The 21,723-nt window shown below is 42.6% G+C and overlaps 2 protein-coding genes across 7 annotated transcripts in view; both read left to right on the top strand.

Annotated features, from left to right (window-relative positions):
- Tmem245 (transmembrane protein 245) overlaps positions 1-20,567 on the top strand; it is a 76,952-nt gene extending 56,385 nt beyond the window's left edge. For all 6 annotated transcript variants that reach the window (XM_008763737.3, XM_039111408.2, XM_216388.10 and 3 more), the window contains 4 exon segments: positions 2,070-2,170; positions 2,967-3,141; positions 5,758-5,952; positions 10,809-20,567. In XM_008763737.3, the coding sequence (XP_008761959.1) occupies positions 2,070-2,170; positions 2,967-3,141; positions 5,758-5,952; positions 10,809-10,854 (517 nt within the window). In that variant the 3' untranslated portion in view covers positions 10,855-20,567.
- The window catches only part of Ctnnal1 (catenin alpha-like 1), a 66,324-nt gene continuing 55,455 nt past the window's right edge, over positions 10,855-21,723 (top strand). The window contains exon 1 of the mRNA XM_063287306.1: positions 10,855-10,899. Within this exon, the coding sequence (XP_063143376.1) occupies positions 10,870-10,899 (30 nt within the window). The 5' untranslated portion in view covers positions 10,855-10,869. The remainder of the gene's footprint in view (positions 10,900-21,723) is intronic.

Genomic DNA, 21,723 nt, shown 5'->3' with positions numbered 1-21,723 from the left:
ACCAGTTACCTAAAAGTTGCTGTAATGACTCTCTTACAGACAACCCCAGTTCATAGTAGAAAACCAGAGGCAGTCCTCATCCCATGAGTGCTCTGTTTTTGGGTGAGCTGGTGTTTGAGTCATCTGCAGGGAGCCTCAGTTGAGTTACTTTACTGTATCCTTGGTGCCAACTTATTTTTACTATGGAAAACTTGTAAATAAGTTCAGGCTACTTAAGCCACTTTTTCACACTAGACAAATTCCGTGACCTGCTTCTCACCCTAGTTTGTTTTGTTTTGTTTTGTTTTTTTTCTTTTTTTTTTTTTTTTTCGGAGCTGGGGACCGAACCCAGGGCCTTCCACTTGCTAGGCAAGTGCTCTATCACTGAGCTAAATCCCCAACCCCCTCACCCTAGTTCTTAATGTGGTTATTTCTCCTGCCCAGCTTCCATGTCCAGTGCTCTCTGAGGAGGCTGCACTCTGGTAGTGGATGTAGACAGGATTCCATACCCTCCTTGGCTGATGTGGTGTTGTCCTCAGGTCCCAGCCTCCCCTTCCTTTCCATGCTTGCCCTTTAAGGGTGTCCTGTCTGTCCCCTCCTCTGATTAGACTGCTGCACCTTATGCCTACTAAGCCTTACCTCTTGACTTAGCCTCCTCCCCAATGTTCCCACCTTTCTTTTACTTAAATGTTTTCCAGGCCAGACATTCTCCCTTTCTTTATTCTCTGCTCGTCCAAGTTTCTTATCATTTGTTTTTCTTAGACTTGTCAGTTCTTTTGTTTCCTATGGGGTATCTCCTTTCCTTTCTGTCTTTTTGATGTATTTAAATCTGGGTCCATGTGAGAATCACATGACACCTTCTGGAGTGGCACCATTGGTAAAGGTGGCAAAGGTTTGGCAGATGGGAGGTACACATTAACACCAGGTGTCAGTACTATTGCATGACAGTCACCCGACTACAGATCTAGCTTTGCTCTGGGATCCTCCCTCCTGGGAATCCGCAGAAAGCCTGTGTGTGCTGTGTACAGTGTCACCTTAGCTGCCACTGTTTTCTTTTTTAGTGACAGCTTTACCTTGTGACTGTCTGCCCCCACATAGCCCTGGCCTCTGTGCTTCTGTGGCTCTTGGGGTTACTTGGGGCCTTTTCCACACAGGGACGCCTTAATCTCTTTGAACAGAGAAGTGCCATAGCAAGATATAGCCTGGTTTTACTCCTTGTATTTTTCCTGCCTGGTTAATAATCATGCATCTACTCAGATTATTTGATACCAAAAGTTACTTTATAGTCTTGGTTGCATAAAGAAATGTTTGAAAATCTTGTTAAAAGAACAATTGACCGAGGATAAGCTAGATTATTCCTCACTTTTCTCTGGCCCTTCCTTTCCCTTCTGTTTCCTTTCCTACTGTCTCTTCCCCTTCCTCCTCTTCTTCCTCCTCTTCCTCTTCCTCCTCCTCCCCCTCCTCCTCCTCCCCCTCCTCTTTCTCCTCCTCCCCCTCCTCCTCCTCTTTCCCTCCCCCTCCCCCTCCTCCTCCTCTTTCCCTCCCATGCTGGGGCTTGAACCCAGGACTTAGAGTGTGCCACTAAACCTTGCTCTACCACTGAGCTATATGCCATGCCTCACTTAGTCTTTTTAATATGGACTGGATGCAGGCTAGGTTTCTTAGAACTTCATTCATTCTTTAGACACATGCTATTTAGATGTAGAGAATAGGACTCTTACCCAGGAAATACCTACTTTAGAAGTGGAAAGTTGGGGTGTAGCTCAGTTAAGTACTTCCATATGCACAAGGCCCTGAATATGATTCTCTCCCTCCCCAGCCCCCCATCAAAGAGGATAAATTGGTGGGTGAGCTCAGTGATAGGCTTTTTCAGGATGTTTTGAATTACTGTCTCATCAGAGAGAAGTATAATTTGCAGCTTAGTATATGGGCTTTAGTATCTTAAATAGGGTGTAAGTAGCATTCTCAGAGAAATGAGGCCTGTTGCCAGATTTGGAAGAAAGTGACTAGAACCCAAAGGTGATAACTTTTCTGAACCATATTATGATGCTGGGATCATTTACCTTTTCTTTTCTCTCTGGGTTTTCTAGAGGGGTATTTGATGCTTCCCTCAAAATGGCTGGCTTCTATGGATTGTACACCTGGCTGACTCACACTGTATTTGGCATCAATATTGTCTTCATACCATCAGGTAACAACCATATACAGAACTTCCTGGATGTCTAGTGAAGGAAAGTTAGACCTTCCATACATTAGCCACCTTCTTCCTCAGAATAAGGCCTCTAGATCAGCATGTCTACAATGTGCTTGTATTTTGCTGTAGCCTCAGTGCTGGAACCATACCCATCACATAGAATGTTCTATGGTTATATTTATGGGATGAGATTTTAATCATAGGGCAATCGGATTTAACACTTAAAAATAACATAGAACAGGGACTGGAGAGATGTCTCTGCATTTAAGAGCATTGGCTGCTCTTGGAGAGGACCTGGGTTCGATTTCCAACACCCATTTAGCAGCTTACAACTGTCTGGAACTCCAGTTGTAGGGGATCCGACACCCTCACACATATACAACAACAATGCACAAAATAAATAATAATAAATATCTAAAAGATAAAATGCAAACTCATAATCCAGGCATAGTAGAGAAGTTTTAATAGCAATTTTTAAAATAGTGAGCGGTTATTTAACTAGAAAGCTCAGTTAAGCAGGCTCTTGCAGTTCCCTACAACTGAAGCTTGTGTTTGCCTACTTGTTTGGACTTCTAAGAAGATTGTGTGTGTGTGTGTGTGTGTGTGTGTGTGTGTGTGTGTGTGTGTGTGTGTGTGTGTGTGTGATATCAAACTAGTGCTCTCCCACTGACCGGAGCCATCTCTCCAGCTGCAGTAGGTAGGTGACTTAAAGAGGGAGGGGCAGTGCTTGCATTCTGCAGCTTTGTTCCTGTTACCAGGGACTTTGATTGCTTTTCTTTTACTCTTCCATTAGCTTTGGCAGCTATCCTTGGAGCAGTGCCATTCCTGGGGACATATTGGGCAGCAGTACCTGCAGTTCTAGACCTGTGGCTGACACAAGGGTTAGGCTGTAAGGCCGTCTTACTCCTGGTCTTTCATCTCTTGCCAACATACTTCGTAGACACTGCGATCTACTCGGATATATCAGGGTAAGTGTTCTCCAGTTCTTGCTCACTCTTAGGGTGTTTGGTTTGGGGAAGGGGTGGGGAAGCAGTAATGGCAAAATGTTCCAGTCTGGTAGCCTTTTGTGATCCTTGTGACAGTGAAATTGAGATGTAGAATTACATTGTCATGGTAAGGTTATGATTATTATGTCAGTATAAAATCCAAATGCATAATTCTGTTTTGAGTTTCGTGGCATTTAGCCTAGGAAAGAAGTATTATTAGGTATACCTAAAATATTTTAAGTACAATAAAGAGGTAGTTGGCTATTTTGTGATTGGAGGAAATGGAATCTACAGATTCCAGTGTGAGGTGAACCTCAGCAAGCATTGATGTCCGCCCTCTGCAGGTAGTGTGTGTGGGTCAGAGTGAACAGTTTAAAGTTTAAGTAATTCTACTTTAAAGATCTCTTTTTCCTGGGTTAAAATCTCTACATGCGTTCTCAATCTATTGTCTTCATTATTGTGATCATTATCGTTTATTATGATTATTGTATTTTGTCACTGTGTAGCTCAGATAAGACCTCCCAATTCATAGTCCTCCTGCTTCAGCTTCCTAAGTGCTGTAATTCCAGATAGGACTCACATGTGACCTCATTCAGTATGCTGTCAGTAAATAAAAGGTACAGTGTGGTGAGGGCCTGCGGGTTAGGTTATGGGAGGAGGATTTAAAGACATACCAGGCATGGTGGTTCACACCTGTCTGTGTCTAAGCTCTAGGAAGCAGAAGCTGGTGGATGATCTCCGAGTTCAAAGCCAGTCGGGGCCATATAGGCAGTTTTTAGCCAGCTTGGACTGCATAGTGATTTGACATTCTACTTAAATAACAAAAAAACAAACAACAACAATAAAAAACCCCTCAAACCTAAAGGCCCCAAGGACAGGGCTTCTCTAGAAACAGCTGTCTTCAGCTTTTTTAAGTTTTCTAAAATTAAGTTGTATGTGATTTATTTCCTCCCAATTGAGTTAAAGTTATAAAATACTGTAGAACAGCACAGAAGCCCCATTGAACTAGAATACAGACAAACAGGCAACTTCCAGTCCATCCTGTAGGGGAATTCATATGCCTTCAGCTGGAGAGGGAAAGTAGGAGTCAAGAGGATTGCCAGTTGGAGGTCCACTTGAACTACACAGCAGCATCCCGACTCAACATCAGATGGAGCACGGGCAGCTCACGACTGTCTGGAGCTGTAGTCCAGAGAGTCCAGCAGTCTTCTGGCATGGAGTCATACAGACACGTATGCACATACACAAAAATAAAAATAAAACTTAAACCATCCCCCTCCAAAACAAAACAACAAAACCAAACCCAAAGCCTGACTGAGTGATGAGCACTGTAATCCCAGCACACTTGGGTAGGCATAGGCAGAGGACTAACCTAGTTCAAAGCAGTGGGCTTTACATAACAAGCTGCAGGCCAGTTAGGGCAACAGAACAGCCAGCCACAGAACCCTTACTGTGATCAACTGAGGTTTTACAAACTGGACTTTAAACAGTATGTGATTTACACTTAAGAGCTCCATATATTTAAACTTTGCTGTAAATTTTTTATATTAAGGGTTATAGTTATAATTAAGACATGTGATTTTTCTCATAGTAAATACTTTATTTGATCAATGTTATTCAAAATGAAAAGTTTGGTGTCAATTATATTTTTAATTAAGCTTTTATTTAAAAGTCCTCCTTCCACCACTTAAGGCTTAAGAATTTCTGGTAACAATTTTCTCCAAACACATCACTTAGGGAAAGTACTTCACTGCTATAATATAAGTCTTTTTGAAAGAAGAGAACTGAATTGTGAACATCATGTTTTTGTTTCCTGAAGGCTGGCTCACCGCTGTATTTGTAAACTGCTATATATTCCAAAATCCTTTTTGTGTTTTTAATTATTTACCTTGTTAAAAACCTTCCACTCATCTGTGTTATTTAAAAACTAGAAGCAAACAGATGGACTGTTTGTCCCTCTTGCGTCAGTGGTGCGGGCTCATCTATACTGTGTTGCTCTGTCTGTCTCACTCCATCCCGGTTGTGACGCATTGCCATCATAGCCTGTGCGGCAGTCATGACTCTTAACAAATAGAAGTCTTGTGCTTTGTTGACAGATGTCTTCCTATACAGCCTGTGGTAGTTACATTTTAGCAGGTTGCCAAAGTTCAAAACTGAACAAAAGGAGCACTGCTGTTACCATTTTATAAAACTGTGGTTGTTGCTTTATTAAATCAACCCTGCCTGCTAAATCGCACTCATTATCATCGATGAAGAGTAAGCCTAGCAGGTATCTTAGGAAACCAGTCTTCAGCCAGCAGTAGTCTTCAGGAAGCCATGAGGGATGGGGACAGACTGCCTGATAGCAGCATGTTTTTATTTCAGTTGCAGGGCCTGTAAGAAGAGGCAGAGGCCACTTGTTGGTACATATGTGAGAAAATCTTTGTTTCTCAATATTATACGTTCTTGATTCTACATTGATGTAATCTGAAGAAAGCTAGTAGTGGAGTAAAGCCTGAAATATCAGAGAAGCAGCATTGTGTTAGAAAGTATTTGGGATTTATCCACAGTTGGTATCGATTAGAAATCATATGTGCACTGGTGTGCTTTTCATTCCAGAGGAGGCCACCCCTACCTGACTGGCTTAGCAGTGGCTGGTGGAGCCTACTACCTGGGCCTGGAAGGAGCCATCATTGGGCCAATTCTTCTCTGCATACTTGTCGTAGCTTCCAATATCTACAGTGCCATGCTAGTGAGCCCTACGAATTCAATGCCCACACCAAGTCAGACCCCGTGGCCTGCTCAGACTCAGAGGTGAGTTCAGCAGCATGACGGTGGCCATGATGGTGGCCCTGTGGAGACACAGACCGCACTGTCTGTTTTCTATGAATAGCTGCATCTGGGACCTGTCAGGTTGAACGTCTCAAGCGCTCACTATCCATGCAAATTATTTCCACTAGTCCTCAATGTTTCCAGTACGTTCATTCTCTCCATGGGATGTTCTGCCTATTGATATCCTGACTACAGTCATTTCAGAATAGCTGTAAACATGGTCTAAAGTGTCCTGCCTCCTGAGGACTCTTCTTTTCATTGTTGTCTCAATATACCAGCCTCATTTTTCAGTGTAGTATTAAAAGGCATCAGGTAATTGCTATTTTATGGCTATTAAAAGACAGGATTCTGTTATCTGGTGTGCGCATTGTGGTGGTTGTGAATTATATTTCACTTACTTAAATATCTAGAAGTGGAATATTTTCTGTGTATCAGATGTATTAGTTAAAAGCTTGCAAAATAAGGTAAGTGTGTTCCTTCATGCCTATATTTGGGAGGCAGAGGCAGGAGAATCAACAGCTTGGGCAGTGTAGACCATCACAGAATTAAACAATAAAAACCTTACAAAATGTGTTTTATGTGTAAATTATGCAGATGTACATACTGCCTAGCAACAAAATAAGCAGCAACAGTTTCAGAATAAATGGGTTGAACCTTCTGGAGACTTTATTATGTCCCCAGCGTGTGTCAGTGGGAAAGCACTGCGTTCTGTGCCATTATACAGTCTTGTGTACTGAGTCACTGAGAATTTGGTCTGACCGTCTATTTACATTTCTGTACTTCTGTCTGTTTGTCTCTGTCTGTCATCTAGCTAGCTATCACATATTATATCTCAAATGCAGTTTCCCTTTCCACACGTCTGTCCTTCTTGGTGAAATTTTAATGTGTGGTGCTGTTCATTTTGTCTTATAATATCATGTCTTTTGAATTGATCAAAGTAGCTTCTAAGTTTAAGAGTCAGTTGCTCAGAAGTCCACTGGTACTAATACCTTTATATTTTGTTTATTTATATTTTTATTGTGACAGGATCCCACTGTGCCATTGTGTAGCTCTAGTTGGCCTGGAATTTGGAGACCCACCTTCCTCTGCCTCCAAATGCGAGAACCAATGCTGTGTGTCCGTACATTCATTTAGCGATGGCTAAGAGTCGGTTTTCTCAGGAAGGATAGAGCAGAGGGTTGTATGCCAGCTGGAGCTGTTAACACAAGAACTAGATCCTTCCCCTCCCTTCCCTCCTTCCTTTTCTTGAGGCAGTCCTGTGTAGCCCGCTGAATTCACAGTCCACTCAGCTTCCTGAGTATGGTGTATACTATTGCCATATCCCTTTGCTTCTCCTCTTCACAGCAGGAGTGTGGGTACATGCACAGTGAAAGGATACTTTCTTCAGGCCACTAGAGAGAATGACAGTTTCTTAATGTTTTGTTGTTGGGCGGGGGTGGGGGGTTCTAGTGATTTTTAAGATCTAAAATAAGATTCACTGAAAGATGAAGCAAGGGAAACCAATGTCTAGAGACAAGAAGACAAGAGTGGGAAGTTGTGCCATCAGTTGGGGGTGCTGGGAAAGGAGCTGTCAGGGCCGCTAGGCACCCAGCATTGTTTCTGTCCATCATTCGTGCATGTGGGCAGCTTTTGCCAAGCCTGTTGTGAAAAACAAAGACTTTGACTTTTGATATCCATGAAGGTTTTTGTTTTTTGGCTTATGTTAAAAATAAGACCCTGAAGTTGTAGGTGGGCTGTTATATGTGAGACTTTAACACAATCTGACAAGTCCACTGCACTGTGCAGCCCTGGGTGGCTGTGATCTTTGGTCTCTTTTGTGTGCTGATAATTCCTCACAGGAGGATCTTCAGGTCTCTTAGCTGGAGGCTGCAAGTGCAGCTGCAGGCAGGAGTCAGGGTAGCGGCGATGAGTTGAAGATGCAGAGACCTGCTGTAGGCATAGTGCCCTGTGTTAGCACACAGCCACATCCACATCTCTGCCTGTTGTTCCTAGTGCAAAACCTCATTCCCTTCTCCAGAGAAAAGCAATTAATTTCTGCCAAGGAGTGAGAAAGAAGGATCAGCGGCTTGGTCTGGTGGAAGTTGGTGAGGAGGGTAGAGGGAGAGGCGGTGGTGGGGCTTTCTTAGCAGGTGAGCAGCAGGTTTCTGCCCAGGCCCACCCTCCACTCTCAGAGCGTGGCCTGCCTCTGAACCTTTTGGGTATTTTGCTGAGTGAATTGGGTTGTTTTAGACTCCTCCTAATAAGTTGGAGTTCCTACTTGCAGAGATGGCTAAGTCCGAGTGATTGCGTGTTGGATTCACCCCACCGACCCCCAGCTGGGGCATCCTGGCCTAAAGGAAATGTGTGTCTAGTAGGCTGTTTAAGTAGTGACACAAACAACACTTCTAACATTTGTTGAGACTTACTGTGCGCTGAATCCCATAATAAAATCTTTGCGTGCTATCTTTGTTTTTTTGTCTTTTTGAGACATGGTCTTTCTGTAGCCTTGACTCTCCTGAACCTCACTGACGTTCACTTCTCTCAACCTCCAGAGTTCTGGGAGTAAAAGCACATAGCAAGCCTGTCTCTGCTGGTGTTCATTATTGTTCCAACATAGGCTCAGGCAGCACTGAGAAAAGGTACATAAATGGACATTTGCAGTCTCTTGCCCCGAGCTCCCATGAATGCATGTACTCAGGTTTGGCCATGACCAGATGCATCGTTAGAACTGTAAGGGAGAGAGGCTGGGGCTCTGCCAAGTACAGTGCTCAGAAATGGGGACAGTGTCACTGTTGGGAAATGACAGACACATAGATGAACATATATCTTCAGTGTTTATTTAATTTTTTAAAAAGATAGCACAAGTATTTAAGGAAACTTGGGTTTCATTGTTCGGGTCTGTCAGAATGTGTTTTTATATTCATGGGGTATTCAGTCAGGTAACACAAAAACCCTTTCAGAGCCTTGTCCCTCCACACTGCTTTTGAAAGTAGAACCTTACTAGTCCTCTTGTTTTGAGGCCTGGGAGGAGGCTTTGGTGCTATCTCTGAGACAGCCTCCAGACAAGTGAGCTATGCGAGTGCTGTATCTCTTCTATAATATTTGCCTGTGTTCCTCTTGACCTTGAAGGACTCTGTACATTGTGCTATAAGGTTAGGCTTCAGTTTATTTCTGCTTTTTTTCTCATCGTGTGTGTGTGTGTGTGTGTGTGTGTGTGTGTGTGTGTGTGTGTGTGTGTGTGTGGACTGAAAGTGCCCGAGACAATCGGAGTGGAGGAGGAGGTAGCAGGCTTTTGGGATTGTTTTTAAAGTTAGAGTTGCCTTATGAGCTGTTAGGGGAAAAGCCTGTGCTGTGAATGTTTGTTTGCACTGCCCCCTGAACTTACCACACTAACCCCTTGTTGTCTTTTAGCTGTTTCTAGTGAAAATGTTGACCATTTTATTGTAACTGATGGTTGACTGTGCTATAAAAACATTAATTTTATTCAACTTGGATGAAAATGATATAAGAAGGACCAGTGATATAATGTCTTGTACTTATGTTCACAGACTAAATATAAATTGAAAATTGCTCTTGAGGATGTGGAGAGATGGCTTAGTAGTGGTTAGGATGAGTTTGTTGTGCTTTCAGAGGATGCTGGGTTAGGTCCAGCATGGTTGCCTCGTTCTAGGGGGTTGGCTACTCGTCTTCTAGGCACCAGACATACACTCGTGTAGGCAAAGCTCTCAAACACACTAAATCTCAACAATTTTTGAGTTTTGAAAAATGCCAGTGTTCCGAAGTCAGATGTCTTTTGTATTCCTCCCAGATGATTCTGTTAGAGTTGTATGTTTTCTCTAAATGGATCCTAATAAACGGCCCATGTACGCTTCACTTCAGATGTTTGATTACTAGTAGTAATGCTAAAAGTGAAAACCCCGTATATCAAATGAACTCAAGACAGCCTAGTGAAAATAGGGTATTTTTTAGCTTGTTGAAGAAGTCCAGGGGCATTCCGGGTCTAGTGTGTTAAACAAATACCTGAGCCTAGCCTCTTCCCATCAGAATGCTGTGCCAACCTTGACTTGTGGCTTTCTAAGGTATTAGATGCTAGAGCACATGTCCATTGACAGCCTCTGACCCTGGCCCCTTGGCTGTCTGTGAGCATCTTAACTTTACCAGGTGACACTGACAGGCCTGTCAGCTATATCAAAGGTTATTTAGTCCAAGGGATTAGGTAGATCCCTTGTAGGGGCATCAGACCTTTCTATCTAGTCCTCATCCCAGGTGGCACTTGGCAGTGTTCAATTCACTTAGCTTCTCTGATATGGGACAAGTCAGCTGATGAAAACACCTTTTCGAATCTGTCTGGCACCCCGCCCTGCAAAATTGGGTTCTGTGTAGCAACAGGGTCCCTCCTTCTAACAGGACTTTATCAGCAATTAGTCTGATCAGCAAGACTTATTCTCTTTAACATTGTATTTATTTTCCAGTTAGTTAGAAGTTCCAAGAGCCAAGAAACTGCCCCAAAGTTGCACAGCACTTCTTTGTAACAGCTCGCTAGCTAAAATCCAGTCACATAGCCATTTGTGCTTCAAGGAAGACTGAGGAAGTCTCAGATAAGAGATAATGGACTCAGCCCCAAACTGGGCTCTCGTTTATACAAAATGAGGGCTAAGAGATTTTGAAAAAGTCTTGGGAAATACTAAAAATAGAGACTATAATCTCTTCTACTCTCTTAAAGGTCATGAAAGAATACAATGTTGTATGGTAACTGGTTTAGGCTCGCCCCTCCCTCTTCGTAGTTTTACTAACCCTACTCCTTTTCCTTTCCAAAGCAAAACCAACCATTCTCTCTTCCTTTTTTTCTCTTTTTTTAGGACTTTCCGTGACATCTCTGAAGATCTGAAATCTTCAGTAGATTGACATGGCCTCACTGCAATGACTTCTCTGGGGAGTTTCACCTTGAGAGTGAGTCCTCTGAGCTTTGGCCTCTGTTCTGTCAGCTGTGCCTGGCAGGCAGGGGTACCCACAAAAGAAGCAGAAGCCTCCCAGCCTTACATGCAGAACACCAAGTGAGAAAGAACTTGCTCTAGGCTGCTTCACATTTTAAAACACAGCTTGAGAGTTGAGACCTGTGTCTGCTCATAGCTCATGCTAAGTTGGCTTGAAAAGTTGCAGTTCATGCACTGGTACCAAGGCTTGAAATTGCCCTCTTTGGTTATCTGCTGCAGTGTTTATTTATAAGTTATTTTAAGGATTCTGAATTACCTGCTATTAAACATGTATTCAGTGTAATTTTTCTCCCACTGTAGGAGTTTAGCCCTTTTCAGTGACACGGCTGTCCCTGTGGAGTATGGTTCAGTAAGCAGAAAAGGGAGTCTGATACCCTTTAGGGTAAAGGTGGATCCGTGTGCTGTGAGGAGGAGTGGAGCTCTTCCTCTCATCCACCCTTTCAAGGTTGCCAGATTTCTACAACTTTTCTGACCACACTGAAGATCCCTACTGAGCTGCTATGAATAGTGACGCTGTGATAGAATCCGTGCTGTCCGCGTTCCTCTTGCCTGCTTTACAAGCACAGACTCTGAGGTGCAGGGGTCCTCTGGTTTGTTATGTGCGCCCGCAGTTCTTTACTGGGAACTCTATCCGTTAGTTTGCTTAGGAGCAGAATTTCCTATTCCTGCCACTTAGCACAGTGCCTTGCACACAGGAGTCTAGACGAATGCTTGCTGAGTTGGAGTATAACTGTACATTTCTCAGAGATGACACAACCAGCACATGCTTTACATTCTATACCGCCTCTGTGCACATTACTTCACTCGCACTTCACATCAGCTCTCGAGCTTTCAGGACGGAGGCCCATGCAAAGCCACCCGGTGTTGTAACTTATCTCCTGTCTCTGAGGCCATAACCCATCTCTTATGGCTTCGGCAGCTCCCCAGTCCTGTTACCTGAGGTGGGCGTCTCCCTCGTTATGTGTGGAAGAGTCGTCCTGCTTCACGACACATGGCACATGGAACTTAAGCCCAGCTCCTAGTGTTACGCCCTTCCGAGGGAATGCGTAACACAAGGGATTTTGATTTGTTATCTGAAAGCACTGAAGACTAAAATTAATTTCTCTTAAAACTTCTAAGTTTATAACTCGATTGATCTCACGATTAATAAAACCCACGAACCTGCAGTCATTTGACTTGCTGTGTATGGTGTAGCTCATACAGGTTTCCTGGTTGTATCATGAAGCCTTTAACATTATGACCTATTAATCCATCATCTGTTATCTGACCACTACTAAACCTCATACTCTGTTCTTAATAAGTTGGTCATATTTGCTCATTAACACGCATTTTCTTGAGCATTGGTAAATTCTAGGCACCATGCCAAGGACTAGAGGGTGTGCAGTGGGAGGTAACTCCTAAGATGGCTTCTCTCACCTTAAAAGCCAGCCAGACCATATAAATCATACTAACTCTAAAATTCTTCACTAAAGTGCTTGAGGAGAGAAACCAAGTTTTTGTTTACTATACTGTGATAAGTTTATAGCTATAATTAGCACATGCTCATAAGAAGCAGATATACACAACAAGTTTGTGTGCATATACAAATTATGTTGCTCCAATGCGCTTTTAGCCATGTAAAAGCAAGCAAATTTGAAAAAACTAAGTTTGAGCTAATTTATAATTGTTGGTAGGATAGTTCTCAATTTGAATGTGAAGTTCTTCTAGGGGGATTCTGAGCTCTAAATTTAGAGCTTCTTAAATTAGTGGCAATGGTATAAGTTTGTCCTGAAATTTTAAGAGCAGAAGTCTCTTACAGTGGCCTGATCAGAAAACTCAAATCGCTCCATCACTCCATTGCTCCAGTGAAACCAGGAAGGCTACCATACCTGTTGAAAAAACACCCTAGCATGTGTCAGGCACAGGGAAGTTTTACAGAATTTTCCTAGGATACAGAGAATAGTTAAGTCCCTAACCTTGAGTTTGCATAGAATTTGACGAACAGAGAGGAGGGTATATATGCCTGGCTTGTTTTTTGGATTTTGTGTGTGTGTGTTCATATACATGTATAGGTGGACTTTTTGGCTACTTTATTGGGTTCTTTTACCTGCCACTCTTCTCCACCCTAATCCCTAGGTCAGTGAGAAAGAAGGTTAAGTCTCTTAGACGACTTCCTTCTGATAGGGACATCAAATTCCAAAAGGAAAGTCCTGTCTTCGTTGTCAGGATATCTTCAACCAGCAAACCAGCAACACAATACAGCAGCAGCATGGGGAGCAGCAACCACCACCCCCTCTTGGGGCTCTGGCATTTATATACATACTCTCCCAACAGACTTTGGAGTTCCAAACATAAACTATCTTCAGCGGGCAGAGCCACGCCCCTGCCAGAGCACAAGTCCAATCATAGTCAGCTGTTGTGGGAGATCTGAAGCAGCCCCATATCCTACACCTGGGATTAAAACAAACATATTCCCATAACATAACTGGGGTTTCTCTCCCTTTTTGGCTTTTTCTTTTAAGAAAATAAAAAGTTAGCAAAGCACTGTTTAGTCTGTCCTTGCAGGGTCTTTGCTTTTCTTTTTGTTTTATAAGCATTTCTTTTAAAATGCAACTAGACCTTTCTACAAGTGCTTGTCTTGTAGGATTGTGTAGTATATCTGTAATAGGCATTGTATTATAATACGCAAAGGATTGCTTCCTCTTACTGAGACATGGGAGAGGGCATTATCAGTATTAATTTGTGCAGGTATCCCCAAAACTTATTTCCAATATATGTGTCATTCAGAACCAGCTTTTTCAGAGCTCAAAGCAACTGCCCATTGGAACGGAATATGTATCAGTGGAATGGTGTGTATATTTCAGTTTTCCAAATTCTGCAAAACGAAGCACATCACCCCTCTGCCATATTTCATTTCTTTTGGCACTCTTGGGGCTGTTTCTGGCAGGTGACGAAGCTTGGTTATACAGAGAATAAGGAGGGCATTTTCTTATAATCTCCTTGGCTTGTTGCCAAGTCATAGAAAAAAAAGTTAAGCCTTTATTGTTAACATGGTGTTTTTCATGAAATTTTGAGGCTTCTAATACATTTCCCATTGATAATTGATCAATTTCCTCATTTCCTTGTCAGTAGATGTTAAACCTGTATGAGACTGAATATGAGTAATACACAGTAGATGGTGTCTTATTTCTGATTGCCAGTTGCAGTTGCACAAATAAGATTAATTCTGAACCATCTGGAACAAATTTAGCTGTTTCTCTATACAAAATAACTCTGCACATTGAGAGTCAGTAATTAAGAGATTCAGGAAAAATCTAACAATACCAGAAGGATTACATATAACTCTGACTTTCGAACTGAAGTACGTGGTCTTTGATCACTTTGCTTACTTTATCTGACTTATACTCTGCCATTCTCAACTTAACGTGCATCAGGATAGAACGTAGGTGCTTCAGGAATTGGCGCTCCCCTCACAAAATGTGGGCGAATCCAACTAGTTCTTTTTATGAACTGAAGATGCTTGCTTTGGAGATATTTGTTGTTAATTTCTCCCAAATAGTTGCTACTCGCTCTTCGCAAATCTTCATTGATTACGCATAGTGACTTAATCTCAGCACTAGAAAAAGGCACCGTAATTTCAGCTGTGTCTGTTACTGATAATTGATAGGGTCTTATTCTACCTTTTATAATCAAATCAGAATCCTTTTTCATATATGTAAGTTTTAACTTTTTACTTTGTGTGCTAAGAAAATCCATTCTATAATATCTTCCCTTTGAATAATGAGCCACGTAGGAGAAGGAGGTGAAGGCAAAAAATCAAGACATAACCCAAGTTACATCGGACCTGTGTGATCCGCATATGCATCTTGCTGAGAGTAAACCCTCTACTTACACTGTTACCCATCTTGTAGTGTTCTAAGTCTGAAACAAATTACCTGAGGGGTTAATCCAGTTGTAGGCCATAGCCAATTAATATCTCCCATTAATTTTTGAAAATCATTAAGAATTTGCAACTGATCTTAACAGATCTGTACCTTTATGGTTAGATTTTTTTGCTGACTTATTTTATAACCCAAGTAGTTAATAGAATGTACTCTCTGTATTTTTTCAGGAGCAATCTGTAACCCCCAGCATGGCAGAATCCTTTGTGTTCCCTTAAACATTTTCTCTAACGTATCTTTGTCAGAATCAGCCAACAATACGTCATCCGTGTAATGAAAAATAATAGATGGAGGAAATTGCCTACAAACTATTTCTAGCCACTGCAGAGAATAGTGACAAAGTTGGACTATTTAACATATCATGTGGGAGCACTTTATTGGACCACTATTATGATATGTAGGTACTGAGAAAGCAAACTTTTCCCTGTCATGCTCCTGCAAAAGGATTGTGAAAAAAACAATCTTTTAAGTCAATGTCCTAGGCCATGACTTAGGTATGACGAAGGTAAAGGAATGCTTGGCTGTAAAGGTCCCATTGGTTGAAATAACATTCTTAAATCTGATATCCTATCCTCTATTTTCCTGATTCTTTTTTTTTTTTTAATAGCAAACAGGTAAATTCCATGGGCTGTTAGACCCTCTTATGTGCTAAGCCTCCACCTGCTCTTATACTAGCTGCTCAAGTGCCTGCAAATTTTCCTTAGTCAAGGGCCACTGCTCTATTCATACGTTCAGGCTTGTCAGTCAACTACTTTAGGGTAGGGCTGTTGTTATTTTTGTAGTGGCCACTCTTATAAATTTGGAAACTCAATCCCTGGAATGTGCTGTGTTTGGACCGTGGGCCCAGCCTGTGATTGTTTTTGATGACCCCTAACTACCTTTGCTCAGAGCAGCTAACACCCACCCCACCACAGTGTCATCATGAGCTGTCTCTCGGATTGCGGGAATATTTGAGTGCCACATTGTTCTAAAAGATCCCTTCCCTATAAACTTTATGGGTATGTCAGCCACATAAGGTGTCAGCTTTCCTGTTTGCCCTTCTGGTCCTACACGTGTAACCCATTGTACGCTTTGTTTTATTTGAGATAATCTGCCAATTCCTATGAACCTTCAGAAGTGCCCATTCTGAGTTCCACAGTTTGGGGTAAATGATAGTCACACCTGCTCCTGTATCCACCAGACCTTCTATTTCAACACTGTTCTTGAAATTTTAATTTTGGTCCTTAACCACTCACTGTTGTCCAAAACACAGGTTTTCCAGTATTCCCAACTGCTCTACAACCACCCCCCCCCCCACCATTTTTCTGCTGGTACAGGGAAACAGCAGTTGAGCAGTCCTTTCCCCTCCCCCTCTCCTGTCTCTGTCTCTGTCTCTCTGTCTCTCTCTCTCTCTCTTTCTCCCCCCCCATAAGCCATAATTTAAATTTCTCCTTAGAAATTCCAATCTATAATACCTGAGTGCACATTGAGTCCTTGGAAAGTTAACCCACTTTACTTTCCCCCAAGATCATCCCTCCTGTTCTGAAGGCAAAGCACCATATACATCAGTGGTTCTGTTTAGGAGTTTTAGAACTTGTGATCAACTCTAGAGTGCTGGTATAAGATCAGGAATACTTAGTTGCTGGGGTTTTTGCTTGTTTTCTTTTGTTTTTCTTGTTTTCGTTTTTTGCCTGTTTGTTCTCCTGGATGGCCAGAGGGAAACACTGTGGGGCCTCAAGCTGGCAGCCCCTCGCACTCCCCTCCCGTACCCCTTTTTATTTCCTGATGGCAAGAGATTACCTTGCGTGTCCCGTTTGGACCTGCCCTTCTTTACCCATTGCAGCCCTTGCCACAGCACCTGCAAACTCTGGGAAGCCTAGGCATTCTTTGGAGAATCTGTTGTGGCCAGAAGGAGCACAAAGCACTGTATTTCCCACAGTTAGCATACCAAGCACTTGAGGATCATGCACAGGACGTGTGTTTCTCAGTTACCGCACTGGACACGTCGAAGTCAGAGGCTTTTAGCTCCTTGGTCACAGTTTCTTTATAAATGTCTGAATTTGCCATAATTAAAGCACTGGGCATTTTCCTATCTGAGACCTCTGGCTATAGCTTATACAATGGTATTAGCGTGATGCTTGTGAGAGCTAATATTTGTGTCCCTTAGTCACTCATCCATTGGCGCTCCCACAGCTCTAACGGTCTAATGACTCTTTTACATTTTATATTAGCATTCTCAAACGTCAACATCTCTAACAACACCTCGGGCATCAGGGTTTGAGACAGCTTTGGTTGCAGCTCAAACCAGTAAGAAACCTGTGCCTTCCCCAGGGCCTTGTAGAATCTTAGTGAATGAGGTGGATCTTTTCCCGGGCTCCTCAGCTTTGTCCCAAGCTCTTAAAGGTGCCAGGCCACATTGTTCTACAATGGCACCATCAAACTCTAAATGTCTACTGTGTAGGTCAGAATACCGCCCTTCACCAAGCACTTGATCTTTAACAATATTCAGTCCCCATTCTCTACTTCATTGTTCAATATTCCAGGCCTCCTCTCTTTACCATGTTAACCATTGTACCTGCTGACCAGCCTCCAGCACAGCACCAATCCCCTTGGTTACTTAATCTTTCTTTTACATAAAGGGAATGGGTTCCATAGGAAACAGAGACTTTAAAATGCCTCAGAGCTATCATGTCTGTAGGATACCATGTTATCGGATAATCATGGCCGACACCATTAGCAAGCGTGTGCTTTGCAGTCACTGGGAACACTTGATGGCAATTTTGTAATCCTCTGACCACACAGTTGGTTTAAGATTAACCCTTTCTCTCCTTACGGCTGTCCCAGCTTTTCCTGCATGCACCCCCATTCCCCACCCCCTGGCTGTGGAGACTTGAAAGCAAAAGGGGGCAGTACTGGGTGTGATTGCCTTCAAGCCCTCATTCATTCTGCTGGAAGCTCCTGCTCTCAGTCACTGCTTTGAGCCCTTTTGTTCTCCCTTTTCAGGCACTTTCCAAGAGCTTCCACCACAGCCAATTCTGCAACCCTTTTCAAAAACAAATAGAGGGACCCTGATTTTCCCATTTCATCCATTTTTTTGTTTCTCCAGCTCCTCTATCTACTTACAGCCTCTCTAGTTGCCCAGCTATTCATCCAACTTGTTTTTGAGACAGAATATAGGGACAGCAACAAGAAGAAATAGAAAATTCCCTCTGGAAACAAAGCAGCAGCCACAATGAACTTCTTGATGTCCTGAAACTCACTGTCCATTCCTCCATACCCTCCTGACTCCTCCCTCCCTCCCTCTACAGCATTAGAAACCAAGTTTCCCATTCTGCCTAGCTCCTTGTCTGGGCACCACTTGTAGGCAGACTTTTTGGCCACTTTATACATGCATGTGCATATCTGTGTGCGAATTTGTATGTGTGTGTGTCCATGTGTAAACAGGACCTCAGCTCAATGAAGCACCACGAAGCAAAAGTAGCTTCTGTAAAACTGATCAGAAATCTTCTATAGCATCTTGGATTGTATAGATATATTAAAGGTTAGTTTCAAGTTACCATTTACTGTCAACTTCAAACTGAATGGTTACAAGGGGGAGCTAAAAACCTGTGTACACCCATTTACTCCTATTTTTTCTGTGAGACGAGGTGCAGGCCTGGAAGTGTAAATTCCGTGTTATGTATATCCTGCCTAAATCCCATACTCTCTATTTAGAAGTGATGTACCAGCCTCTTTGCTGCCAGGATTAGATATTAAAACCGTGAGTCTACTGACCCTTCTTCCTGAGATCTGGCTGTTTTCCTTTGGGCTCTGAGATGAGCCTAGGTTGGAAAGTGGTGACTTAGATGTGTTTTATAGAGACCCTGTGTCCAAACTGTGGCTTTTAGGATGACAACTGTTTAACCAGTGTTCAGGCAGCAAGGCTCTTACAGGAAAGGTCTTCTGACTAATCTTGGCCTTGATATGAGCTCACTATGCTCTCGCAGGACTTCTGCATTTCTCCATTTCCCTCTGTTAGGTGACTGTTTGGGAACCTCGGGCCTGTAGGGTTTAGAGAAAAATACGTTTGTTTAGGTGGTGTCCGAGGTTTTAACCTTGTCTACAAGAAAATGCTTCCCGTACTCCAGTCCTAACCTTTCAGTACCTTCTGAGGGTCCCCACAGCCTTTCTGAGAGTATCGCAGTGGGACTTGGCCCTTTTCACGGTGAAAATTGCTTATGGCAACATATTTCCAAATTTTTGTTCCTGCAAAGAGTAACTAGTATTTATTTTCTATTTATTTTATCAGTTTCTAGTGTTCATTTAACTCAGTAAGGTCTGGGAAAAACTAAGATCTGAACACAACAGCCTTCTCGGTAGCTTAAAAACACTTGGAGAATTGTAGGTGAAGAAGTCTTCTTACCAGTGTCACAAAAGCTTGGTCCAATGGGCTTCTGTAATTAGATTATGTTTGTTTTAGAGAAGGAGACAAATTTATGGAAAACATAGCTTATGCAACAGCCAGCTAGCAATGAAATTGAGTGGAGTAGAGATTTCTCCCTCAGCCTGCCTTCTGCTCCTTCTCCGTGTTCCTCATAGCTCAGCCACTTTTGTCATAAATAAGAAAAATGGAAAGTTCCCTATAGCAGTTGTTTGCAGAGTTAATAGAGTTGTAAGAGAAACGCTACCGTAGGAGGGGAATACCATGGTCAATTAAAGTTGAGGAATGCTAAGTTACTTCCTTTCCATGGGGTGTCTGAGTTTTATTATGCCGTGACACATTTTGATCTTAGGAAGGGACAGACTGTTGCACCTAATATTGTTCTCCTATCCCTCCCCCCCTTTCTCTGAGCATCTCTACCAGTCTTTGGTCAAGTTTACAGGTCTTTGAGAAGACGATTGCCAGCGAAAACGCTGGCAGTGAGTTTGTTACGGTGGTGCAGTGGCTTTGGTACCAAGCCCTGGCAGTGGTGTGATACCAGGAAAACTGCACATCAGCTGCCCAGAGAGTCGTGTCTGTGTCTGATCTGCACGCTACCCCAGAGTCTGTAGATGCAAATGTATTGGTGATGTTGACACTGCATGGTAGCACTGCTTTGTACGGCACTTTATCTTCCTTTAGGTACCTTTGGGGACAGCCCTGTGAGCCAGACAGTATTATAGCGACTGCACAGAGGACGCACGTCCTAGAAGCCCTGAAAAGCTTGTCTCGATTCCTTCTCTTTCCCCTTCTTCTGCCCTCCTCCCTCCAGAGTTTACATCTTAAAAGGATAGAGCCAGAATTTGGCTACGAGTCTCTGACTCCAAGTCCAAAGGTCTTCATACTGGTCTTTCCTTCCAGCTTTATGTATACAACGAAGGATATGGAAACCTCTCCACACTGTTTTTGCTTATTGTGCAAACCAGCTCTGTGTTGGAGTGACCCAGAAGTGTGACTCTTATTACTCTGTCCCTGCAGTGCCCCTTGTTCAGGTGCTTGACTGTGCTCCAGCTACTGTTTGATTGTAAAGCTAAGATAGAACATACCATTGTAATCATTTAACCCGGAAAATAGATCACCTCAGCATTCTCAGGTGAAGAAGTGAGATGGTTTGAAAGGAAACTAATGTTCAGATGCAACAATAAATATTTATTACACACATGCCATTTCTTAGCTTTAATTTGCTTTCACAACTTACTGATGTAACATCTTTGTAAAATGTAAAATATTTATATTTTGAAATAAAGTTACAAATGTTGGATGAAACAGGTGGTAACTTAGTCTCTTCTTGAGAAATTTGAACCTTATCCAGACTTTCCATGCATATCCTACCTTTGGTGCCAATATCTGAACTGGCACCAGTATTTTTATGAAATTTGGTCATCTTACATGAGGGAAGCTGTCTGAAGAGTTTACACCCTGAAGAGGCCAGAGGGTCTGTAGCTGAGGCAGAAGTCCTCAGTGGGTTGGGAGGCAGCCTTGTGGATAAAAGTGTGAGGGAGGTTTAAGGTAAATGTTGGGAGACAGGGGGCCTGGAGAAATGGCTTTGCAGTTCAGGGTGCATACCCAAGTTCAATACCTAACACCTATCTTGGATGGCTGGTAACCCCCTAACTTGGCTTTAGGGGAATCTGATACCTCTGCTGAATTCAGGAGCTGCTCTTTTGTAAGAACAGCCTAAGCTTTGCCATCTCTGTTACCAGAGAGAGCCGTGTTGCATTGCCAGGGGAAGCTGAGTCACGCTGCAAGCTGAACCCAGAGAAAGCCAATCTGGGATTCCTTTTTGCCCCATACATGCTCATAGCAGCTATGGTCCTTCAAAAATGCTTTCTTGCACTGGTTAGTCAGTTGCTTGAATCCTTAGGTCAGTCTAGAACCCTTCCTAAGATGCAGGCTTCTGAAAGGCCTTCCTTGGCTTTGTTCCTGGAAACTGTAGGAAAAGGAGCTTTGGCACCACAGGGATTCTGTGTGAGCTCATGGTTGGACCAAGAGAATGGATTCTTAGCCTTAAGTGACTTCTGTCAGACACATCTTTTCATTCAAGGAGTAGTTAACATGCTCCTAGCTCTTGGCTAATATTAAAAATAATTATTAAAAGTTTTTTAAAAGGTAATATTTAGCAGAGCCCAAACTTTTGTTTTTAATTCTCTTGATGAATTCTAAAGATAACTACAAAATGCACTGTGCCTTCTTGCTGAGTAGCAAGATATGTGAATGTATTATCAAATGTTTCAACTCTGTAAGAGATGTATAATCAGAATAGTAGTGGAGGTGAAATGGGACTGACTTTCCTGGGAAGACATTGAAAGAAAGATGGTTACAAGTGTAATTTGTGTCTCAGGGCAGAGGTTCAAACCCATCAAAACATGTAGAAATATTTATGGGAATTCAGAATTCATTTTTGAGGCCAATGGATTTCGTG

This window comes from Rattus norvegicus, chromosome 5, assembly GCF_036323735.1.
Source record: "Rattus norvegicus strain BN/NHsdMcwi chromosome 5, GRCr8, whole genome shotgun sequence".
NCBI lineage: Eukaryota > Metazoa > Chordata > Mammalia > Rodentia > Muridae > Rattus > Rattus norvegicus.
The sequence above is the reverse complement of the archived record's forward strand: the minus strand, read 5'-3'. Positions and strand labels throughout refer to the sequence as shown.